At 38.8% G+C, this 17,938-nt stretch overlaps 2 protein-coding genes across 3 annotated transcripts; both read left to right on the top strand.

Annotated features, from left to right (window-relative positions):
- The first annotated feature begins 472 nt into the window (after positions 1 to 472).
- On the top strand, positions 473 to 11,289 carry hinfp (histone H4 transcription factor). The gene is made up of 9 exons (XM_062047766.1): positions 473 to 923; positions 5,549 to 5,775; positions 5,902 to 6,013; positions 6,122 to 6,274; positions 7,321 to 7,398; positions 7,956 to 8,076; positions 10,327 to 10,465; positions 10,541 to 10,665; positions 10,735 to 11,289. The coding sequence occupies exons 1-9, from the start codon at positions 764 to 766 to the stop codon at positions 11,069 to 11,071; spliced, it is 1,452 nt and encodes a 483-aa protein (XP_061903750.1). The 5' UTR covers positions 473 to 763; the 3' UTR covers positions 11,072 to 11,289.
- A 158-nt stretch (positions 11,290 to 11,447) lies between these two features.
- si:ch211-117m20.4 (CUB and sushi domain-containing protein 1) lies at positions 11,448 to 17,221 on the top strand. Of its 2 annotated transcripts, none has more exons than XM_062047768.1 (5): positions 11,448 to 14,018; positions 14,103 to 14,267; positions 15,931 to 16,098; positions 16,161 to 16,361; positions 16,566 to 17,221. In XM_062047768.1, the coding sequence occupies exons 1-5, from the start codon at positions 13,931 to 13,933 to the stop codon at positions 16,577 to 16,579; spliced, it is 636 nt and encodes a 211-aa protein (XP_061903752.1). In that variant the 5' UTR covers positions 11,448 to 13,930; the 3' UTR covers positions 16,580 to 17,221. The 2 variants fall into 2 exon arrangements, with proteins under 2 accessions (XP_061903752.1, XP_061903751.1); XM_062047767.1 differs by having other exon boundaries at positions 11,448 to 14,024.
- The last annotated feature ends 717 nt before the right edge of the window (positions 17,222 to 17,938 follow it).

Genomic DNA, 17,938 nt, shown 5'->3' with positions numbered 1-17,938 from the left:
CTTTTTTTGCTGCAGCTGTTACTTTTTCTGTAGTATTGTACATGGTAATTGTTATATATTGTATATATTATATAATATAATATATCAGTATATACTGTATATATAATATGTAAATATTACATATACGTTATATTTTATATTGCTACTACGGTACATTTTTAGTCTACTTTATACCGGCATTATCCTTTCTATCCTTACACTTTCCATCCTTTGTAAGTGAGCTATTGTGTGGAACCATTAAAGTTTGTGTAAGTCGAAGTCTAATAAGTATTTATTTTGAAACACAATAAATGTATACAAAAAGTCGTTTGGCCGGGGAATATATAAAAACTATTTAAAAAAACACAACTATTTGATTATTATTACGTTATTTAATTACAACCCAAAATGTAATCAAATAACTGTAAAGTACACATTTCCTAACATGCTCGCACATTACGTTAGCAGAACATTTAACCCCCGGACAGTAAAATAAATGTCCTTGTTTCCACCAGACCGTTTATGGTGAGGCACAACCCGCTAAAAGCAACATTGATGTGTACACTATTTCTGTGTTACTCAACAACAACAATGTACACAGAATATGTGTTTCTTTTTTCTATTGTCCTTGCCTTGTTCGACCAGTCTCCATGAGTGTTGCTGCGTGTTTTTAACACAATGTAAAAAGGTCCTAAACCGTGTTACCTTGCACCAAAGTGGTGCTCCACCTTTGGAACGTCATTTTTAGCTTGGCATTTATTAGCCCAACTCTCGCTCAGAAAAGATGCCTCCCAACAAACGACTACAAAAGAAAGAACTACAGTTTGAATGTGAGTGGGCTTCGTGTCAGGAATCGTTCAGTCAGATGGAGAAATTCTGCACTCATGTGGAGGCTCACTTGAACGCTGTCAACATGGCGGAAGAGGATGAAGAAGAACCTGAGGGTGAGTTGGCGTCACTACAGTACTGTAATGTAAACAATATAACACAGTTAGCACTACGGATATTCTCTCAGTAACAATATCAGGAGCAGCCTTGCGTGTGACAGACTCGTTTGAGAAAAGAACAAGTCTGTTGTTTTTCCTCCACTCGTTTAGCTCTTTACAATACAGACAACTAATTATGGAACACTAACAACTTGCGTAAAAAACTATACATGTGTCCACAACTATATTTTAATTACATATCTGTCAAGTCATTGTCATTCAAGGGTCATTTTACTGTTTTAGTTTCAGCTAAACCTAATTTTTAAAAAGCTGATTGCTTTGTTGAAGGTTCCTATGGCGCATAGCACAAAATGCCTTTGAGGGCACTGTTGCCAACTTTGCGACTTCCTCACTAAATTTAAGTTAAGTTAAAGTACCAGTGATTGTCACACACACACTAGGTGTGGTGAAATCTGTCCTCTGCATTTGACCCATCCCCTTGTTCACCCCCTGGGAGGTGAGGGGAGCAGTGAGCAGCAGTGGTGGCCGCGCCCGGGAATAATTTTTGGTGATTTAACCCCCAATTCCAACCCTTGATGCTGAGTGCCAAGCAGGGAGGTAATGAGTCCCAGTTTTATAGTCTTTGGTATGACTCGGCCGGGGTTTGAACTCACGACCTACCGATTTCATGGCGGACACTCTAACCACTAGGCCACTGAGTAGGTTTTTAGTGACTTCTGAGGTTAATTATATCATGTACAATTATCTTATAGGATTGGAAGTAGCATGTGTTTGTATTTGGTCACATAATCCTTTAAAATCAATCATCAATCAATCAATGTTTATTTATATAGCCCTAAATCACAAGTGTCTCAAAGGGCTGTACAAGCCACAACGACATCCTCGGTACAGAGCCCACATACGGGCAAGGAAAAACTCACCCCAGTGGGACGTCGGTGAATGACTATGAGAAACAGTATTCTTCTACTAAGGTCAACGTGCCCGTGTTCATCCGCGGCGCTGCAGAGAGTTCCCAGGAAAGTGGGAATCCCACAAGAATATAGGTGTCGGATTTGGGAGGAAGATTAAAGACATTAGCAACATCTGGTAGAATGTCCACACACAGGGACAGAGGATAGGGGTCGGCGGTCACCGGACCCAAATCGATCACAGGTTGTTGTTTTTTTTGTTGTTTTTTAAAACAAAATAAAATAAGATAAATAAGTAAACAAAAATACTTTTTCTTGAATAAAAAAGAAAGTAAAACAATATAAAAACAATTACATAAAAATAGTAATTAATGAAAATGTTAGTGGACCAGCAGCACACACAATCATGTGTGCTTTAAGGACTGTATCCCTTGCAGACTATATTATTCTATATTGTAGGCACCAGAAGTTTTTAATAACATAAAGAGACAGCCCCTTTTAGTGTGGATGGGGGAGGGAGTTTTTTTTGGGTTGATGCACTAATGGTAAGTGTATCTTGTGTTTTTTATGTTTAAAAAAAAAAAAAAAAAGACATTAGCAACATCTGGTAGAAGGTCCACACACAGGGACAGAGGATAGGAGTCGGCGGTCACCGGACCCAAAACGATCAAAGGTTGACTAGTCAAGTAAATAAACAGAGTGGTATGCAGGCTGTCCGGCATCAAGATTTGACCCACAAGGAGAGGGGGTCTACAAGAAATGGTATTTAAACGCAGTGTTCCGACAGGACAGCAGAATGAAGAGATTTGGCACACTTCTTCTCCTAGAGCTGCAGCTCTAGTCCGAGGCTCGCTGAAACAAATAAACCTTTTTGTTCGACGATTCCTCTTGGCGTCTCCTTGGCTCATCACCCATCCCACGACCATCAAATATACAACACTTCCTTTCTCAAAAGCGACTAGCGACACATCTAGCAACATTTTGGGATGTTTTGGAGACATGACGACGCGTATCTGCAGTTAACGTCTTTGTGGTTAGAGTGTCCGACCTGAGACTGGAAGGTCGTGAGTTCAAACCCCGGCCGAGTCATACCAAAGACTATAAAAATGGGACCCATGGCCTCCCTGCTTGGCATTCAGCATCAAGGGTTGGAATTGGGGGTTAAATCACCAAATGGTTCCCGAGCGCGGCCACCGCTGCTGCTCTACGCTCCCCTTACCTCCCAGGGGGTGAACATGGGGATGGGTCAAATGCAGATGATAATTTCACCACACCTAGTGTGTGTGACTATCGTTGGGACTTTAACTTTAACTTAACAAACAACAGGTGACCCTCCTTTCATGGCGGTCAAGTTGACACTAGCCTCGCACAGCAGTCACAGCTGCAGTCAGAGCAGAGCAGAGACCCACACCCACTCTGTGCATAGCTGCCTTGGTTTATAGAGTGAGATGTAAGTGTTTCATTACTGTCGCACTTTAAGTAAAAACAAACATCTCGCTCATGGTAATAGACAGGGGGGGCTTAGCTCCCAGGAGATGCACAGGATGCGAGCGAATGGAGCGCACGAGCACAAAACTTCACAAACGGCTAACAAAGACTTAGAAATTATTCGTTGTTATCATTATTATTTCAGTCAGGTTATTTTCAATCTGTGTTCAGTACAACAACAAACATGGGTTTGCACAGTGACATTGTGTTTACAGACTTTACATGGTGTCTGGGTTTTTCTTATATGTATATATATACATATTAGTATTTCATATATATATATATATATATATATATATATATATATATATATATATATATATATATATATATATATATATATATATATATATATATATATGAAAGACTCAAAGGTATACTAGAGGATGTTGTGGATCATGTTGACTATTGGTCCTCCTAATTGTCAATCATTCTGGTGATGTTACGTAAGGATATATATATATATATATATATATATATATATATATATATATATATATATATATATATATATATGTATATATATCTCAAATAAAACAAATGGCTTATCGATAAGCCATTTTTTATTTATTTATTTATTACAACGCCAAAATAGGCCTAACAACGCCAATGGTTGTAATTCTGTAGCACTTTGAGATTTGGAATCAAATGTAAAGTAGATTACAAATACAATCTATTATATAAATAAATTATATATATATATATATATATATATATATATATATATATATATATATATATATATATATATATATATATATATATATATATATATATGTCCTTACGTAACATCACCAGAATGATTGACAATTAGGAGGTTCAATAGTCAACATGATCCACCCAGAAATAAATAAAACAAATGGCTTATCGATAAGCCATTAAAAAAAAAAAAAAGGTTTTAATATTTATTTATATGTATCATTATTCTCCTACTCATCTTTCCAGTAGAGGCCTCTCCCCTCTCACTTTCTGTGCTCCTCTGCCCTGACTCCTACAGGTCAATAGGGGTTGTGGAGTGATTATTATTATTATCTACTGATGGTAGTCTTACGTGAATGAGCTCAACTCCTGTTCTCCTCCATGTGTAAAGTGAGAAACACAGCTGATGCTCCAGAAGGAAGTAACCCCAAATATAGCAAATGGTAAAAAAGAGTGCACATTTAACTTTATAAATAACCAGGAGCTTCATGATGCATTTCAGGCTAACTAGCTAACTAAGTAGTAGCATTGTTTTAGAGCGGGAATGTAACTTTTTGTCAAACACAGACCTGGTGTAAAGTGGAGCTAATACATTTTACTACAAGCAGTGATGAATACTTACTTTCTTGAAAAAGTTTCTTATGTCTATTTTGCATCCGTTCACATTCTTGTTCTGCAGTGCTGTGTGCTAATGTGCTTCGTACACCTGCAGGACCGCAAGCAAGGTCGCAGAGAAAATGCGGACTGGATTTTGAGTGATGTGGGCATTTTCTATATGAACAAGTCCAAGGACCGCAAGCAAGGTCGGAAAGAAAAAGCGGACTGGTTTTTGAGTGATGTGGGCATTTTCTATATGGACAAGTGGAATGGATTGGATACCGACGCACTAAAGGGGCTCTCTACCTTACGCTATGAAGTGAGGGGAAACTGAGTGAATAATGACAGGTTATATGATTATTTATTTAAACTCATATTCGGGCCACTTTATAATGAATATGTCGGCATGTATTTGTAAAAAATAAATTAGATTTTTTATTTATTTTTTTTTTTTTTTTAAACACCAAATTATTTAGGGGGGCTTAAGAATATTTTAGGGGGGCTTGAGCCCCCCTAAAATAGGCCTAGCAACGCCAATGGTAATAGATCTGGTTGGTTCATGAATATCACAACCCTTCAGTTTTTTTACCAAATTTGATACTTAAACATTTAACAATGTAGAATAAAGTAAAATACCACTAAATTAAGAATCAACAGAAGAAATGTATTTTACGATTCTAATCATAATTTGATTTTTTTTTTTTTTAAACTCACTATTTATGTATGCACATGCACCGTGGGCAATTAATAAAAATTTAAAAAAACTGCTCGCAACTGCGAATCAACTTTCATCTTTTACTTAAAAGCGCAGTTCAAAAGACTCGATTCATTTGTAAAGGTCACATCTTTTTTGAAAAGTCTTTATCTGGTCGTTCGGCGTGTGACAGGTGGTCATCTCAAGACTACTAATTCGATTTTTTTTCTGACCAGACGAAAGAAACTGTCTTTGGAGAGACTGCGGGTTCTGCTCCATGGAGGGTCCTGAAGAGTTCCGGCGACATCTGTACTTTCACTGTTACCACACCAAGCTGAAGCAGCTGGGTCAGCAGGTGCTCAGTGGCCAGCGCAAACTTGGCACCTGCTCTATCGGTTACCAGAACCACAACATTGTTCCTGAAATCCCTGACAATTTTCTCTGCCTTTGGGAAGAGTGCGAGGTAAACCTGACATGGTGATAAAATGTTAATGTGGGATCCCCTGCACACTCAGTGGCATTGTATTCTGTAATCTAAGCAATTCTGTAATGGAAAATATCCTTTAAAAACATATCCTGTTTGTTAAAGCAACCACCTTATGAGAACCCGGAGTGGTTCTACCGGCATGTGGAGCTGCACACCTTGGCCATTGACATACCAGCGGGGGACTGTGATTTCCCAGTACGCTGTGGATGGAAAGGTAAATCACCATCTCAAGATTATAGCTCTTAATTGTCCCAACCAATGCATAATCAAACAGCTTTGGCACATTTGGGTGTTGAGTTAATTAAGTTCTATGGTCCCGCAGACTGCGAAGCTACCGCTAAAGGACGGGCTAAGTTACGGGAGCATCTACGCAGCCATACCCAGGAGAAAGTAGTGGCATGCCCAGGTTGTGGAGGGATGTATGCCAGCAACACAAAGTTCTTTGACCACATAATTCGACAGAGTGCCATGGAAGGTGACGGTATACGTTTTAGACAGGAACACCTATACAGTAGTACCTCAACTTTTCTGACTTGTGTCTCAAATCAACGTCTCTGAAATGAATTGAAATAATTGTAATTGGTGCTTTCGCCCTATCAAAAAATAAATAAACTTATAGATTGTATAGTATGTAGTACGTACTACTAACAACTACAATAGTTTTATGTAGTGTAATGTAACATTAATGTATAGCATTTACCTTAGTTCTATGGTGTCTCTTTTCAGCTACTTTTCCGTCAAACACCATCTACAGCTTTTCCGTATTTTTATGTATAAATGTCCGCTGTTTAGATATTATTTTAACATTCGAGGCTGGCATTATACTCACTCTGTTACAGTACGGTGCAGACTAGCAGTGATACGCTCTAACTGCTCTGTCAAGTTGGCAACACGCTTGGTCATGTTTTTGATGGTTTCTTTTTTATTTAATGACATGATCAATCTCTTATTATTCTAATGTCTGTCCTGGGCACTCACAATTTTTTTTCCTCGGACATCACAGAGTTCAATGTGACATTCACTAAGCCAACTAATGGTGGGGATGCTTGTAACTCTGATTTTTTTTTTGCTGGCAATTTAAAGAATAACAATAGCCGAGAGACTGTTCTTATCTAAAAGCACTATTAAGTTGAGGCACTCTTGAGTTGAGGTTCCACTGTAGTAATATAGTTCCTCACACTACTCAGTGGCCTAGCGGTTAGAGTGTCCGCTCTGAGATCGGTAGGTTGTGAGTTCAAACCGAGTCATACCAAAGACTATACAAATGGGACCCATTACCTCCCTGCTTGGCACTTAGCATCAAGGGTTGTAATTGGGGGTTAAATCACCAAAATTATTCCCGGGCGCGGCGCCGCTGCTGCCCACTGCTCTCCTCACCTCCCAGGGGGTGAACAAGGGGATGGGTCAAATGCAGAGGACAAATTTCACCACACCCAGTGTGTGTGTGACAATCATTGGTACTGTAACTTTTTAACTTGTTTTTAACTTAAACTAATAACATGTATTTACTATTTGTTGTAGGTCAAAGGTTTCAATGCTCCCACTGTTCCAAACGTTTTGCAACAGAGAGACTGCTGAGAGACCACATGAGGAACCATGGTCAGTCATCACCTCAAAGGGTCTTTATCAGCAAATTAACATGGAATAGCATATTATATACTGTATATTTTGCACATTTGTACCCAATACATTGACCTATTCAATTTAGTATTGGAAGACATTCCTTATATTTATGGTGGGACCCATACCAATCAGCCTCCTTGTGTTTATGATTATCCATCCATCCATTTTCTACCGCTTGTCCCTTTTGGGGTCGCGGGGGGTGCTGGAGCCTATCTCAGCTGCATTCGGGCGGAAGGCGGGGTACACCCTGATTATATTTTAACTTTTTTTAAATTACCCATTTAGTTGTGTTTGTGCAACAAAGAGTAGAAAGAACCAAGATGACTCATTTTAGTTTTCATCAACAATTTCGCAATCACTGTCCTTAGTTACACCCATCTCGCATTGTTGTTGTCATAATAACAAATTCCCCTAACCTTTTGTGGTCTACTTATATGATTCTTTGATATACTGTAGTGTTACATTTTGGGTTTACACCATCATAAATGTTATTTTACCATAATGTAATGTTTTTTTCTGTCTTATTGATACAGTGAGCCACTACAAATGTCCGTTGTGTGACATGACTTGTCCATCACCTTCAGCACTGCGCAACCACATTAAATTTCGCCACAGTAACGAGAAGCCTTACAGCTGTGAATACTGCGAATACAGGTAATATTATTTAAGTCATATGCCTGGATAATACCCTTGTGTTTATGTTCTTAGAAACTTTAGTGCCAGTGTTTTCCCTCATTTGGGAGGGTGAGAAACCTGACCATCATGTGCAACTATTAGTGGACAAAAATTGCTAATGAAATGCATTTGTCGATGATTGTCGGTGAGGTCATCGCTCGTGTTTTTCAGTGCGGAAACGGACATGTGCAAGTCAACGTGGCCGGTGTCCAGCAAGCAACAGAAAGAGAAAAAATGTCTGCGGCCACTGCAACAACACCGCGAGCAAAAACGTTAAAAGTATGGGAACATTTCACCCTAAACAACGTCAAAAACGCGAAATATTTGCTCAATTATTGGATGGATGGATCTTGCTTTTCATGGCAGTGCGTCTGCTATACGAGAGCACTTCAAGCAGAGGCATGTCGGACATTTGGAGGATGCGGCCTCGGAATCTGTGTAAAAAATTGTCCGCGAGCTTAACTTTGTTTATATCCCTTTGTGCAGGTTTCTACAGTCAAGAACGTTGCTTAGATGATGATTATTGGCGTATTTGAGTTTAAGATTATTATTAGGGCTGTCTAAAATAACTTGTTAACTCGTGTGATTAATCACAAAACAATGTTGCATAAATCATGTACTGTATATACACAGATCATTTGCGCAATTTATATTGACTGTACATCCTGTTTTACTTTTTAACTGTGGATGGTTACCTGACAGGGAGTGAACTGAAAATACGACTGTTAGCAAGTTTTGAGCAACTAAATGACGTGCGTTTAAGTGCAACTTTAAAAAAATATTCCTGTGTACAAATTAGCATTTTTGTCCTAATTTTGAGGTCTTTTTCTAATGTAATTTAAATTATGCAAGCTAGTAATAACCTGTGATTAATAATGATCAACCCAATTTTGAGGTCTTTTTCTAATGTAATTTAAATTATGCAAGCTAGTAATAACCTGTGATTAATAATGATTAACCCAAATTCAAAAGTGTGATTAATCTGATTAAAAACATTTATCGTTTGAAAGCACTAATTAATATTATTATATTATTGCAGTTCAAAGAAAATCAGTAATAAAAGTGCTTGCTTTTAAAGGGGAACTGCACTTTTTTGGGAATTTTGCCTATCATTCACAATCCTTGTGTAAGACAAGAACACGTCTTTTTTTTTTAATGCATTCTAACTAGTAAATAAATGGGCTTACAATGGAGCCAATGGGAGTCGCTCTATTCTGCCTAGTGTATAAAAGCCCTTAAAAAACATCCAAACACCTCCATTAAAGTTTTATATACACGCTGTAGGTATATACAGGTATGTAATGTAGTAACAGGCACATTCATTAAACCATTTAATATTTACGTATTTGATCATTTTAAGCATACGCCACACATTAATTAAAAAAACGCATCACAACGTTCACTTTTTTTTTTACCACTAAATCACTAATTATTACTCACTGCAGACTTCATGAAAGCCAAAAGACATAATAAAACCTCACTTACTGTGCAACTTCTGGTGTCATTAGGATGCCGGCTGATAGTGTTGTTATATTCCCGCTTTATATTGAAAAATTACTTATAATCCTCTCGAAGAAAAGGGAGGAAGAACCAAGCGTTTTTTTGTGTCGTTATCGTCATTTCCGGGTCTAAATTGCCTGTCAAAGTGTACCAACTTGTTGGAATACATCCTCAGCCTTCTACTGTCCAGGTGAGAGGCAGATTTATGATCTAGAATAAACTTCCACAAGCAGGGAAGCGAAGAAACAGCTGACCACTCGATGGTGTAAACATAGGCACATGCTCGTGATCACATCGCCGCTATAAATAGTTAGTCTGCGTTAGCGCTTATAATAACAATATCACTAATACTTGGTTAATACTCAAGTCACAACAATTTTAGAGGACCTCCCATTGGCTCTGTTGTAAGCGGACTTTTTAGTTAGAATGCATTACAAAAAAATCCATCCCTCGTCATGTCTTTCATAATGATTGTGAACCATAAGCAAAATTCCATAAAAAGTGCAGTTCTCCTTTAAATGGACAAATGTTTTGATTGGTATTTTCTATTGTTTTCATTTTTGTAAAAATATCCCAAATTGAATTTAAAAGCCAATGGATAAATAAGAACCACTGAATAGGTGACGTTTCATAATCCGATTAGTCGACTAATTGATAAGATAGTCGATGACTCGTCGACTATCAAATTAGTCGTTAGTTGCAGCCCTGAAGTCGTGCTTCATGTTCCAGCTGCAAGAATTTGGTGGATCTGCGCAAACACCTGGACAGCCACAGCAGCGAGCCCGGTTACCACTGTGATGTTGCTGGTTGTGATTTTACCTCTCGCACCCTTAGCACCTTGAAAATTCACCACAAAAGGGAGCATGAGGTGAGGAGGGGTATTAAATTGATGAATGTTGTTACTGTGACTTAATATATTTATACTCCCATTGTTGATTTTCAGGGGACTTTTATAGCCCGCTACAAGTGCCATGTGTGTGATCAGTGCTTCACCAGAGGAAATAACCTCACGGTGCATCTGCACAAAAAACACCAATTCAAATGGCCGTCTGGACACCCGAGGTTCAGGTAGGTCTTGCTGATTAAAAATGCCTCCAGCTTCAATGTGGTGAAGGCCTCCCTGTCGGCTGCCGCCAGGTACAAGGAACATGAGGATGGCTTCTTGCGGCTGCAGCTGATCCGTTACGAGAGCGTGGAGCTGACCGAGCAGCTGATGCGAGAGAGACAGAATCGGCTCGACGAGGAGGGAGCTGTCGATTCCCCCAATGCCGCGCCTTCAGAGATGCAGGTGGAACTGAGAGGTCTGCTCCTGGAAGATCAAAGGACGGAGGCGCCCGATATCAGCTGTGAGGAGAGCGCTCAGGAAGAGGGCATGTTGTACGTTCTTACTGGAGGTTTGACACAAGCGGTGGACAACTCTTTCATGTTGCAATATCAAGATACTGCTCGGGAACAGGAGATGCAGACAGTTTGACCACCTGCACCATGAAATCTGCATTGGCTTTTGTTGTGGAGTTTTATAAGTATGGATATTAGGTGGCGACCTGTTTTTACTTTTATTTATCTGGTTTGCCAACATTGTGGACACCCAGATTATTTTCAAGTCATCTTACTATGGCATCCTCACATATGCCGACATCATCTCCTGTAATATCGACCTGTAAGATTAATAACTAAAATGACAAATGTGAAGTCTACCATCTGTTTAGAAAACTTTATAGCTAAGCTCGTGCCATCAAACATTTAACTTTCTTAGATTAATCACAGGGCTGCTGTGAATCAATTTTGATTACTACAATTTAATATTTACTTTTTGATGGAGTTTCATTTTGCGCATGTAAATGAGCCTCAAGAAATAGGAGAATATATATATGCACTTGACGTACAAATCTGCACTGCAACCACATAGTTTCCCAATTGTGGGTTCAATAAAAGTCTATCCTATTAGCATTTTTAATAGCTTTAAATGCTGAATTTCCCCCAGGGATCAATAAAGTACTTCTATTCTATTCTATACACATGTGGGCGAAAATAGTAGAAATATTTACCAATGTGAGGCAATGGTATTATTTAAATTGACATACCGTCGTCCCTTGTTTGGCTACACGACATGACCGCAATAAATGATCTCTGTGAAGAAGTAATCATTGATTATACATTATAGAGCAAAAAATATATGTTTATGAGAAATCACAACAACAAAATATTTAAATGTCCCCATGGGGTATCGTGTGTATGATTTTTAGGGACACAATGAATGTATTCCATTTTTGAAAAAGGCATAAATTGTGGAAAAAGTGAATTGCTGTGAATACTTAATGGATGAACTGTAAAGATGAAATGCAGTATTAATTTATTTAATTGCCTGATTGGGAAATGAGCAAACAAACCTGTTTTCAAGGCTTGCATGGACGTTTTTATGGATATTTTTTCGTATGGACTTGAAGTCGTCCCTTGTTAATCACTGTTAATTGGAATCAGACATGTCTGCGATAATATGAAGTAGAAATCAATAATTATGAATCAAATATTTTCATATAAAAAACCTGTTTACAGCCTTATAAATTAGTTGTTCAATACTATAAGAGCCCTCTAGACATGAAATGACACCCTTTAGTCACCTTCACGCTCTTTTAATCTAATATAATAATGTTGCCTGTAGCTGAGCCATTCAGTGGCCACGGTTCTGAAGTGCGCGGTCTGATTGGTTTGGTCTCTTCTAGTGGCTAATACTACTGTACCATTGATATTTTTTGTTTATTTTGCCATGTTTATGCTTGAAAATGCAGAATATAAGCCCAGTATATGGAATATAATGCTTTTAAAAAATCAACAATGTAGTGAAGCGAGATGTCACAAGGGCTGGCTACTGAAGTTACCAGTATTGTCCAGTCAGACCTGTGTACCCTACCAATTTTAGACTGTTTCTAACAAGATTGGTCAAAAGGCACTCACACAACTACAGAGCACCATGACTGCTTGAGCTGATGCTCTGTGGTACTTCCGCGTTAGTTTTTCCATCCATCCATCCATTTCTACCGCGTGTTTCAACATGTAAAAATGCCCTGTTGTGCAGCACGGGGCTGCTCCATCTGCGAAAAGTGTGGAAACTCTTTATATTGCTTTCCCCACAACCTGGAAAGGTGACACCAATAGAAAGTGAAGGTTCGCCATCAACACTGGAGAGCCACAAACTACAGTGTCTTGTGTGAGGTGAACACACGGCACAACGTCTGCGTTTTGTTCAGGAGAGAACACACAGAAGCTAATACAAATAATAGAAGAAATTAACAATTAAAAAGATGGTTTGACAAAAACAGACTATCCTCAAATCTCAGTAACACTAAAATAATGTTATTCGGTAAAGACTGAAGAAAAAAGTTAAATACAAATAGACAGAGTAGACATTGACAAAGTAAAATAAATGAAATTTGGGGGTGTAATAATTGATGATTAAATGAAGTGGAAATCTCATATAAAAAGTATACAACAAAATGGCAAGAAATATTTAAATAATGAATAGAGCAAAATATGTTCTTGAACAAAAATCCGTCTATATTCTCTACTGCTTGCCAGTGTTACCATATCTGAGTTATTGTGCAGAAATGTGGGGAAAAAAGTACACTTATTCACTAACAATGTTACCAAAAAGAAAGATCAGGTAGAATAACACGTAATGTTGACTATCGAGAACATTCAAACCCTTTTATTGTTTGAATCAAAATGTATGAAATTCAATGTTTTGATGCATTTCAAAAGGTTAAAATTATGTACAAAGCAAAATAAGTGTAAGAAGTTTAGTTTTTGGGTCGTTCTGTATATTTCTTTACATTTATTGCGTCATCTGGGAGCAATAAATGTCAGAACGACTGCAATTGCATGCCTACGGAAGCACACATTTGGTAGCAAAGATGGCGCCTCTCGTTTAGTTGGCCATACTCTTTCTATAAAGGCTCTGTGGCCAGTGTACTACCGCACCCCCTGCAGGTACTTTTGCTTAATCGCATCTCAGAATTATATCCTATTTGTCAGTGCTATGGCTAACAAATTGTATAGATAATAACATATAGTAACTGATCCAAGTTGACTTTAGACTGTTGATGCCTGTGTTTTTTCAGAGCTATATTCCAATACACGCTGTAAACTGTAAAGGATACTCGCAGTGCTCCAGTGTCACCTTCTTAGATAGTGGTGTTGCCTGTGTGAAGAAGATTAGGCAGCACAGAGCTTAGTGGTGGTGTTACTCCTCTCATCTTCTTCACTCTGGCTAATGTGCGAGGATGGGCGTGTGCTGCACACCACCATAACTTTCTAGATCTGCTCAGCAAAAATAATGACGTTTAATCCACTGCTGCTGCTGCTGTTCACATCCTTCCAGAGGGCAACTTGTCAAGTGTCTGAATGGATTGAAGAGGTAGAAGGTAGTGGTAAGATCTACTATGCTATTGTGTTTGTTGGTGTATGGGAAAGAGCTGTTCAAAAAATCTAATCAGTCTTTCCATTAGGTGAGACTGAATGGATCCTCCAACCAGATTTTCTAGGGGATATCTACTGGTCAGGGATAGCCCCACTTTGTGTAGGAGGCTGCAAGGCGCGCCACCAGGAGCTCAGACGGGATCCTTGTGGAGACTCCAGCTGCTGCTGGCTGGGATACAAGTCCCTGTGCCGAGGTCAGTTTGATCTGTAATGACTGGGGATTTGCCGATCGATCGGCCACCGATCATTATCGGACGTTTTTCGTGAAAAAGTATGTGATTGCTATTGCCGATTAATGGCAATCACAAACGCCGATACACTCTGGCTGACACTGTATTTATTTTTAATCCCCCGGTTGACAAGCGGCTTGCAGCTATTTATGTGTCTCCATACACAGTGTGGCGCAGCTCCCCTAAGTTAATAATAATCATCTCCATTACGGCAAATAAACTGCGTTTCTTAGTATCTTAAGTATCATTATCAAGTAATATTATTACTGGAGGACGAGGCTGAACATGTTACACGCTGAGAGAAACCAGGCATGCTAATGGCTAACCTATAAACCAGGGGTTCTTAAACTTTTTAAAGTTGGGGCCCAACCTTTCTACTACTTAGAGGCCCGGGAAACTGAATTAGTAATCTTACACTTTATTTTAATCATATTCGACAATTATATCTAACCTACTTACGGTTTAACAGAATATATCTTTTCAAACACCTCAAAGGTGGCGTTTTACCTCAAATCCTCTGTTCCATGCCCTGTTTTGATTTTGGCAGTAGTGCTGTATGTGAGTGTTTGGATGTGCGAATGTGTGTTGTCTTCTCTTCTTCTATTATTGTTTTTTGTTTTGTTTTGTACAGCACTTTGTGCTTGCCACTTGCATGTGCATGGAAAGTGCTATATAAATAAATACAGTGTGAAATCATAATAAAGCATGTGTTAATCACAAAGGTTATTATCAAGGCTTAAGTCAGGCTATTAACAAACATAATATACTGCAAAAGAAGGGACTCAAAAACTGATGAAAAATATATTGACATACAACTACGTTGTGCTAAAATGAATACATTCTAACTAAATTAGTAATAATAATATATCTGTCTTAAATAAACTGTCAATAATATTTAGCGCAAATGAGAACACAGCTTCACCAATTTAGTCATAATTTGTGTGCTTAAGAAACTTCTCTTTGACAACACTAAATTGGCCTTAGTGTGTGAATGTGAGTGTGAATGTTGTCTGTCTATCTGTGTTGGCCCTGCGATGAGGTGACGACTTGTCCAGAGTGTACCCCGCCTTCCGCCCGAATGCAGCTGAGATAGGCTCCAGCACCCCCGCGACCCCGAACAGGACAGGCGGTAGAAAATGGATGGATGGATGGACTTTAGCTGCCGACTTCATCTGTTTGATATTGTCATTGCTGCCACGAGTGGTTGAAAATTGTATTACAACTGAGAAACATATTTTTTTGGCGGTCATATATAGGGTCATTCACGGCCCAACAATGGTTAAGAAACACTGTTTTAAATAAAACCAAAAAACAAGTTCAAATAAAACAAAATAAGGAACTAGTGTAAATATTGTGTTAATATTGTTTAACTGTCCAGGGTGTACACCGCCTTCCGCCCGATTGTAGCTGAGATAGGCTCCAGCGCCCCCCGCGACCCCGAAGGGAATAAGCGGTAGGAAATGGATGGATGGATGTCAATAGCACTCACTATAAATTAATTTAAAAAATAAACCGTTAATACACGTGACCGTTTTAATATTGGCATCTGATGTTTTCAGTCATAAATGATCAGTATTGGCAGCATAAAACCCTAACAATAATACCGCACATGCTTTTAATGCTACAGTGAACTGCGGGAGGCCAGATGTGGACTACAACGGTATCGTGTATGGAAACGACTGGTGGGTGGGATCCGTGCTGAGCTACGCCTGTCGTCCTGGCTTCATGCTGGTGGGAAACACCACCAGAACTTGCCTGTCCGATGGCGTCTGGACTCCCAAGCCTTCCTGCTTGAGTGAGTAAACACTATAGAGCAAAAACCACTTTGATCTCCCACTTTTGTCATTTTGTGTGTAGGAATGTGCAAAAGGGGCTCCATTGAAATCAGTGAGCGGGAACTGAACGGGACGTGCAACTCCACCTGCACATATAAAAGTTACTCGGGGCCTCCCAAGCTGGGCTGCACACAGATACACAACTGCAAGCAGAAGAAGACCGGCTGGAAGCGCTTCTTTGCTCAATGTGTGCCCTGCATCTGCGACTGTGCTCTGTCGTGCTGTGAGTAGCGTCTCTACCTTTACTTGCTGCTGCTATAACGTCCTCCTTGTTAGCAGGAGCAACATTTCTTCTAATACACCATCAGTGCCAAGTGCTTGATGCTGTGAGAATCAATGGCCTTGTGATTTAAAGCCCTAGCAATAAAAGTGAATTGAAATGTAATAAAACCCAATGTGTGACTCTTATCTCTTGTTCTGATTTCAGTATCCAAAGGCTGAGCGAGGACTGTAAGTAAGAGGACTTGCTGTGGATGCAAGTGGTAATCTTTCATGACATTCATTGAATTCCTTTTGCATTTCATTATTACTCCGGTTTTGGACGACACAACACTATTCGATGGAATAAGGTCCTACTGAATGAAAGGCACTGGAAAAGTCACCTTACTAATGATCTCAGCCCAATATAGTGAATCATGGGTATGTTTCACTACATTTCTGTGCTCTTTCGAAGAACAGCAGGAGTGAAAGCGTTTAGATTAGCGGCTCCTGGAGGATCTGAAACCTTAATCTCATTGCAAACAGGAGGAGCTCCAGTCTGGAAGCTGGGGTTCACATTTAACACGGAAACACTGTTGTAATTTTTTATTAATGAACTACACACTTTTTGTGTGTGGAAAACATTGTGCAAAATTTAAAGTGCAAATGTTACAGTTGGCATGCTGCTGCTGTATTGAGCTTAACAAGATGTTAATGTACCTGATGGTCATGTATTAGCAGCCTCTGGTGGCTGACGCTAACTCCTACTCATCACATCACAGCACCCATTAAAATATTGTAACTTTTCTAAAAGATTAAACGAAACACGAAAAGAAGAAACTACAACATTTATGTGACTTTTTCCACTTCACTCTGAATGATGTTTATTTGGACCAAGTGCTGAACCTCAGTACAATGTGTTCATATTCTGCTGGGGTGTAGCAGCCAATCCCTGTACAGACATGAAAAAAAAGTGTTAGATTGTTATACTATTGTATTTTCAAATATTATATTTAGGCTATATATTAATTTGAGTTTAAAAAAATCCTGTATTTCCCACTTTTCTGTAACTCTTATTCTCTACTAAAAGTGTTACCACGTCCAGGTTTCTCAACTTATTCAAACCGTTCCAATCAATATGTTCCTTCATAATGTTAGTCAACCGCTACAATGTTGTTACTTCACAAAACTGTAAAACTGCACGATAACGTTAGCATGCCACCTTTTTTTAAATGTAAAATTTCAATTACAGGTGTACACCTCAGCATCAAATATTGTTTTACTTTGCACATGTTAAATGTTAGCATGCCACCCTTTTTAAGTTAATTTTGCAGGTGTACACCTCCTAGTCAAATATTTTGGTACTTCACAAAACTGTAAAACCACATGATAACTTTACCATGTTAGCATGCCACCTTTTTAAAAATTAAATTTTGCAGGTGTACACCTCAGAGTCAAATATTGTGTTACTTCGCGCATGTTAAATGTTAGCATGCCAGCTTTTTTTCTGGCTCATTTTGCAGGTATACGCTTCAGAGTCAAATATGTGTTACATTATGTATGCTAACCTTTAGTATGCACCTTCTTCATTAATTTTGCATA

Source organism: Entelurus aequoreus, linkage group LG05 (genome assembly GCF_033978785.1).
Source record: "Entelurus aequoreus isolate RoL-2023_Sb linkage group LG05, RoL_Eaeq_v1.1, whole genome shotgun sequence".
NCBI lineage: Eukaryota > Metazoa > Chordata > Actinopteri > Syngnathiformes > Syngnathidae > Entelurus > Entelurus aequoreus.
This window is presented reverse-complemented; position numbering and strand designations above follow the sequence as displayed.

What these genes read in the sequence shown, in the direction of transcription:
- hinfp (XM_062047766.1), top strand. Translation starts at nt 764, where the DNA reads ATGCCTCCCAACAAACGACTACAAAAGAAAGAACTACAGTTTGAATGT. An exon ending in TCGACAGAGTGCCATGGAAG is followed by an intron (nt 6,275 to 7,320) that starts GTGACGGTATAC and finishes TATTTGTTGTAG; the next exon opens with GTCAAAGGTTTCAATGCTCC. An exon ending in TCTGGACACCCGAGGTTCAG is followed by an intron (nt 10,666 to 10,734) that starts GTAGGTCTTGCT and finishes GGCTGCCGCCAG; the next exon opens with GTACAAGGAACATGAGGATG.
- si:ch211-117m20.4 (XM_062047767.1), top strand. Translation starts at nt 13,931, where the DNA reads ATGACGTTTAATCCACTGCTGCTGCTGCTGTTCACATCCTTCCAGAGG. An exon ending in TGAAGAGGTAGAAGGTAGTG is followed by an intron (nt 14,025 to 14,102) that starts GTAAGATCTACT and finishes TCTTTCCATTAG; the next exon opens with GTGAGACTGAATGGATCCTC. An exon ending in ATACAAGTCCCTGTGCCGAG is followed by an intron (nt 14,268 to 15,930) that starts GTCAGTTTGATC and finishes TTAATGCTACAG; the next exon opens with TGAACTGCGGGAGGCCAGAT.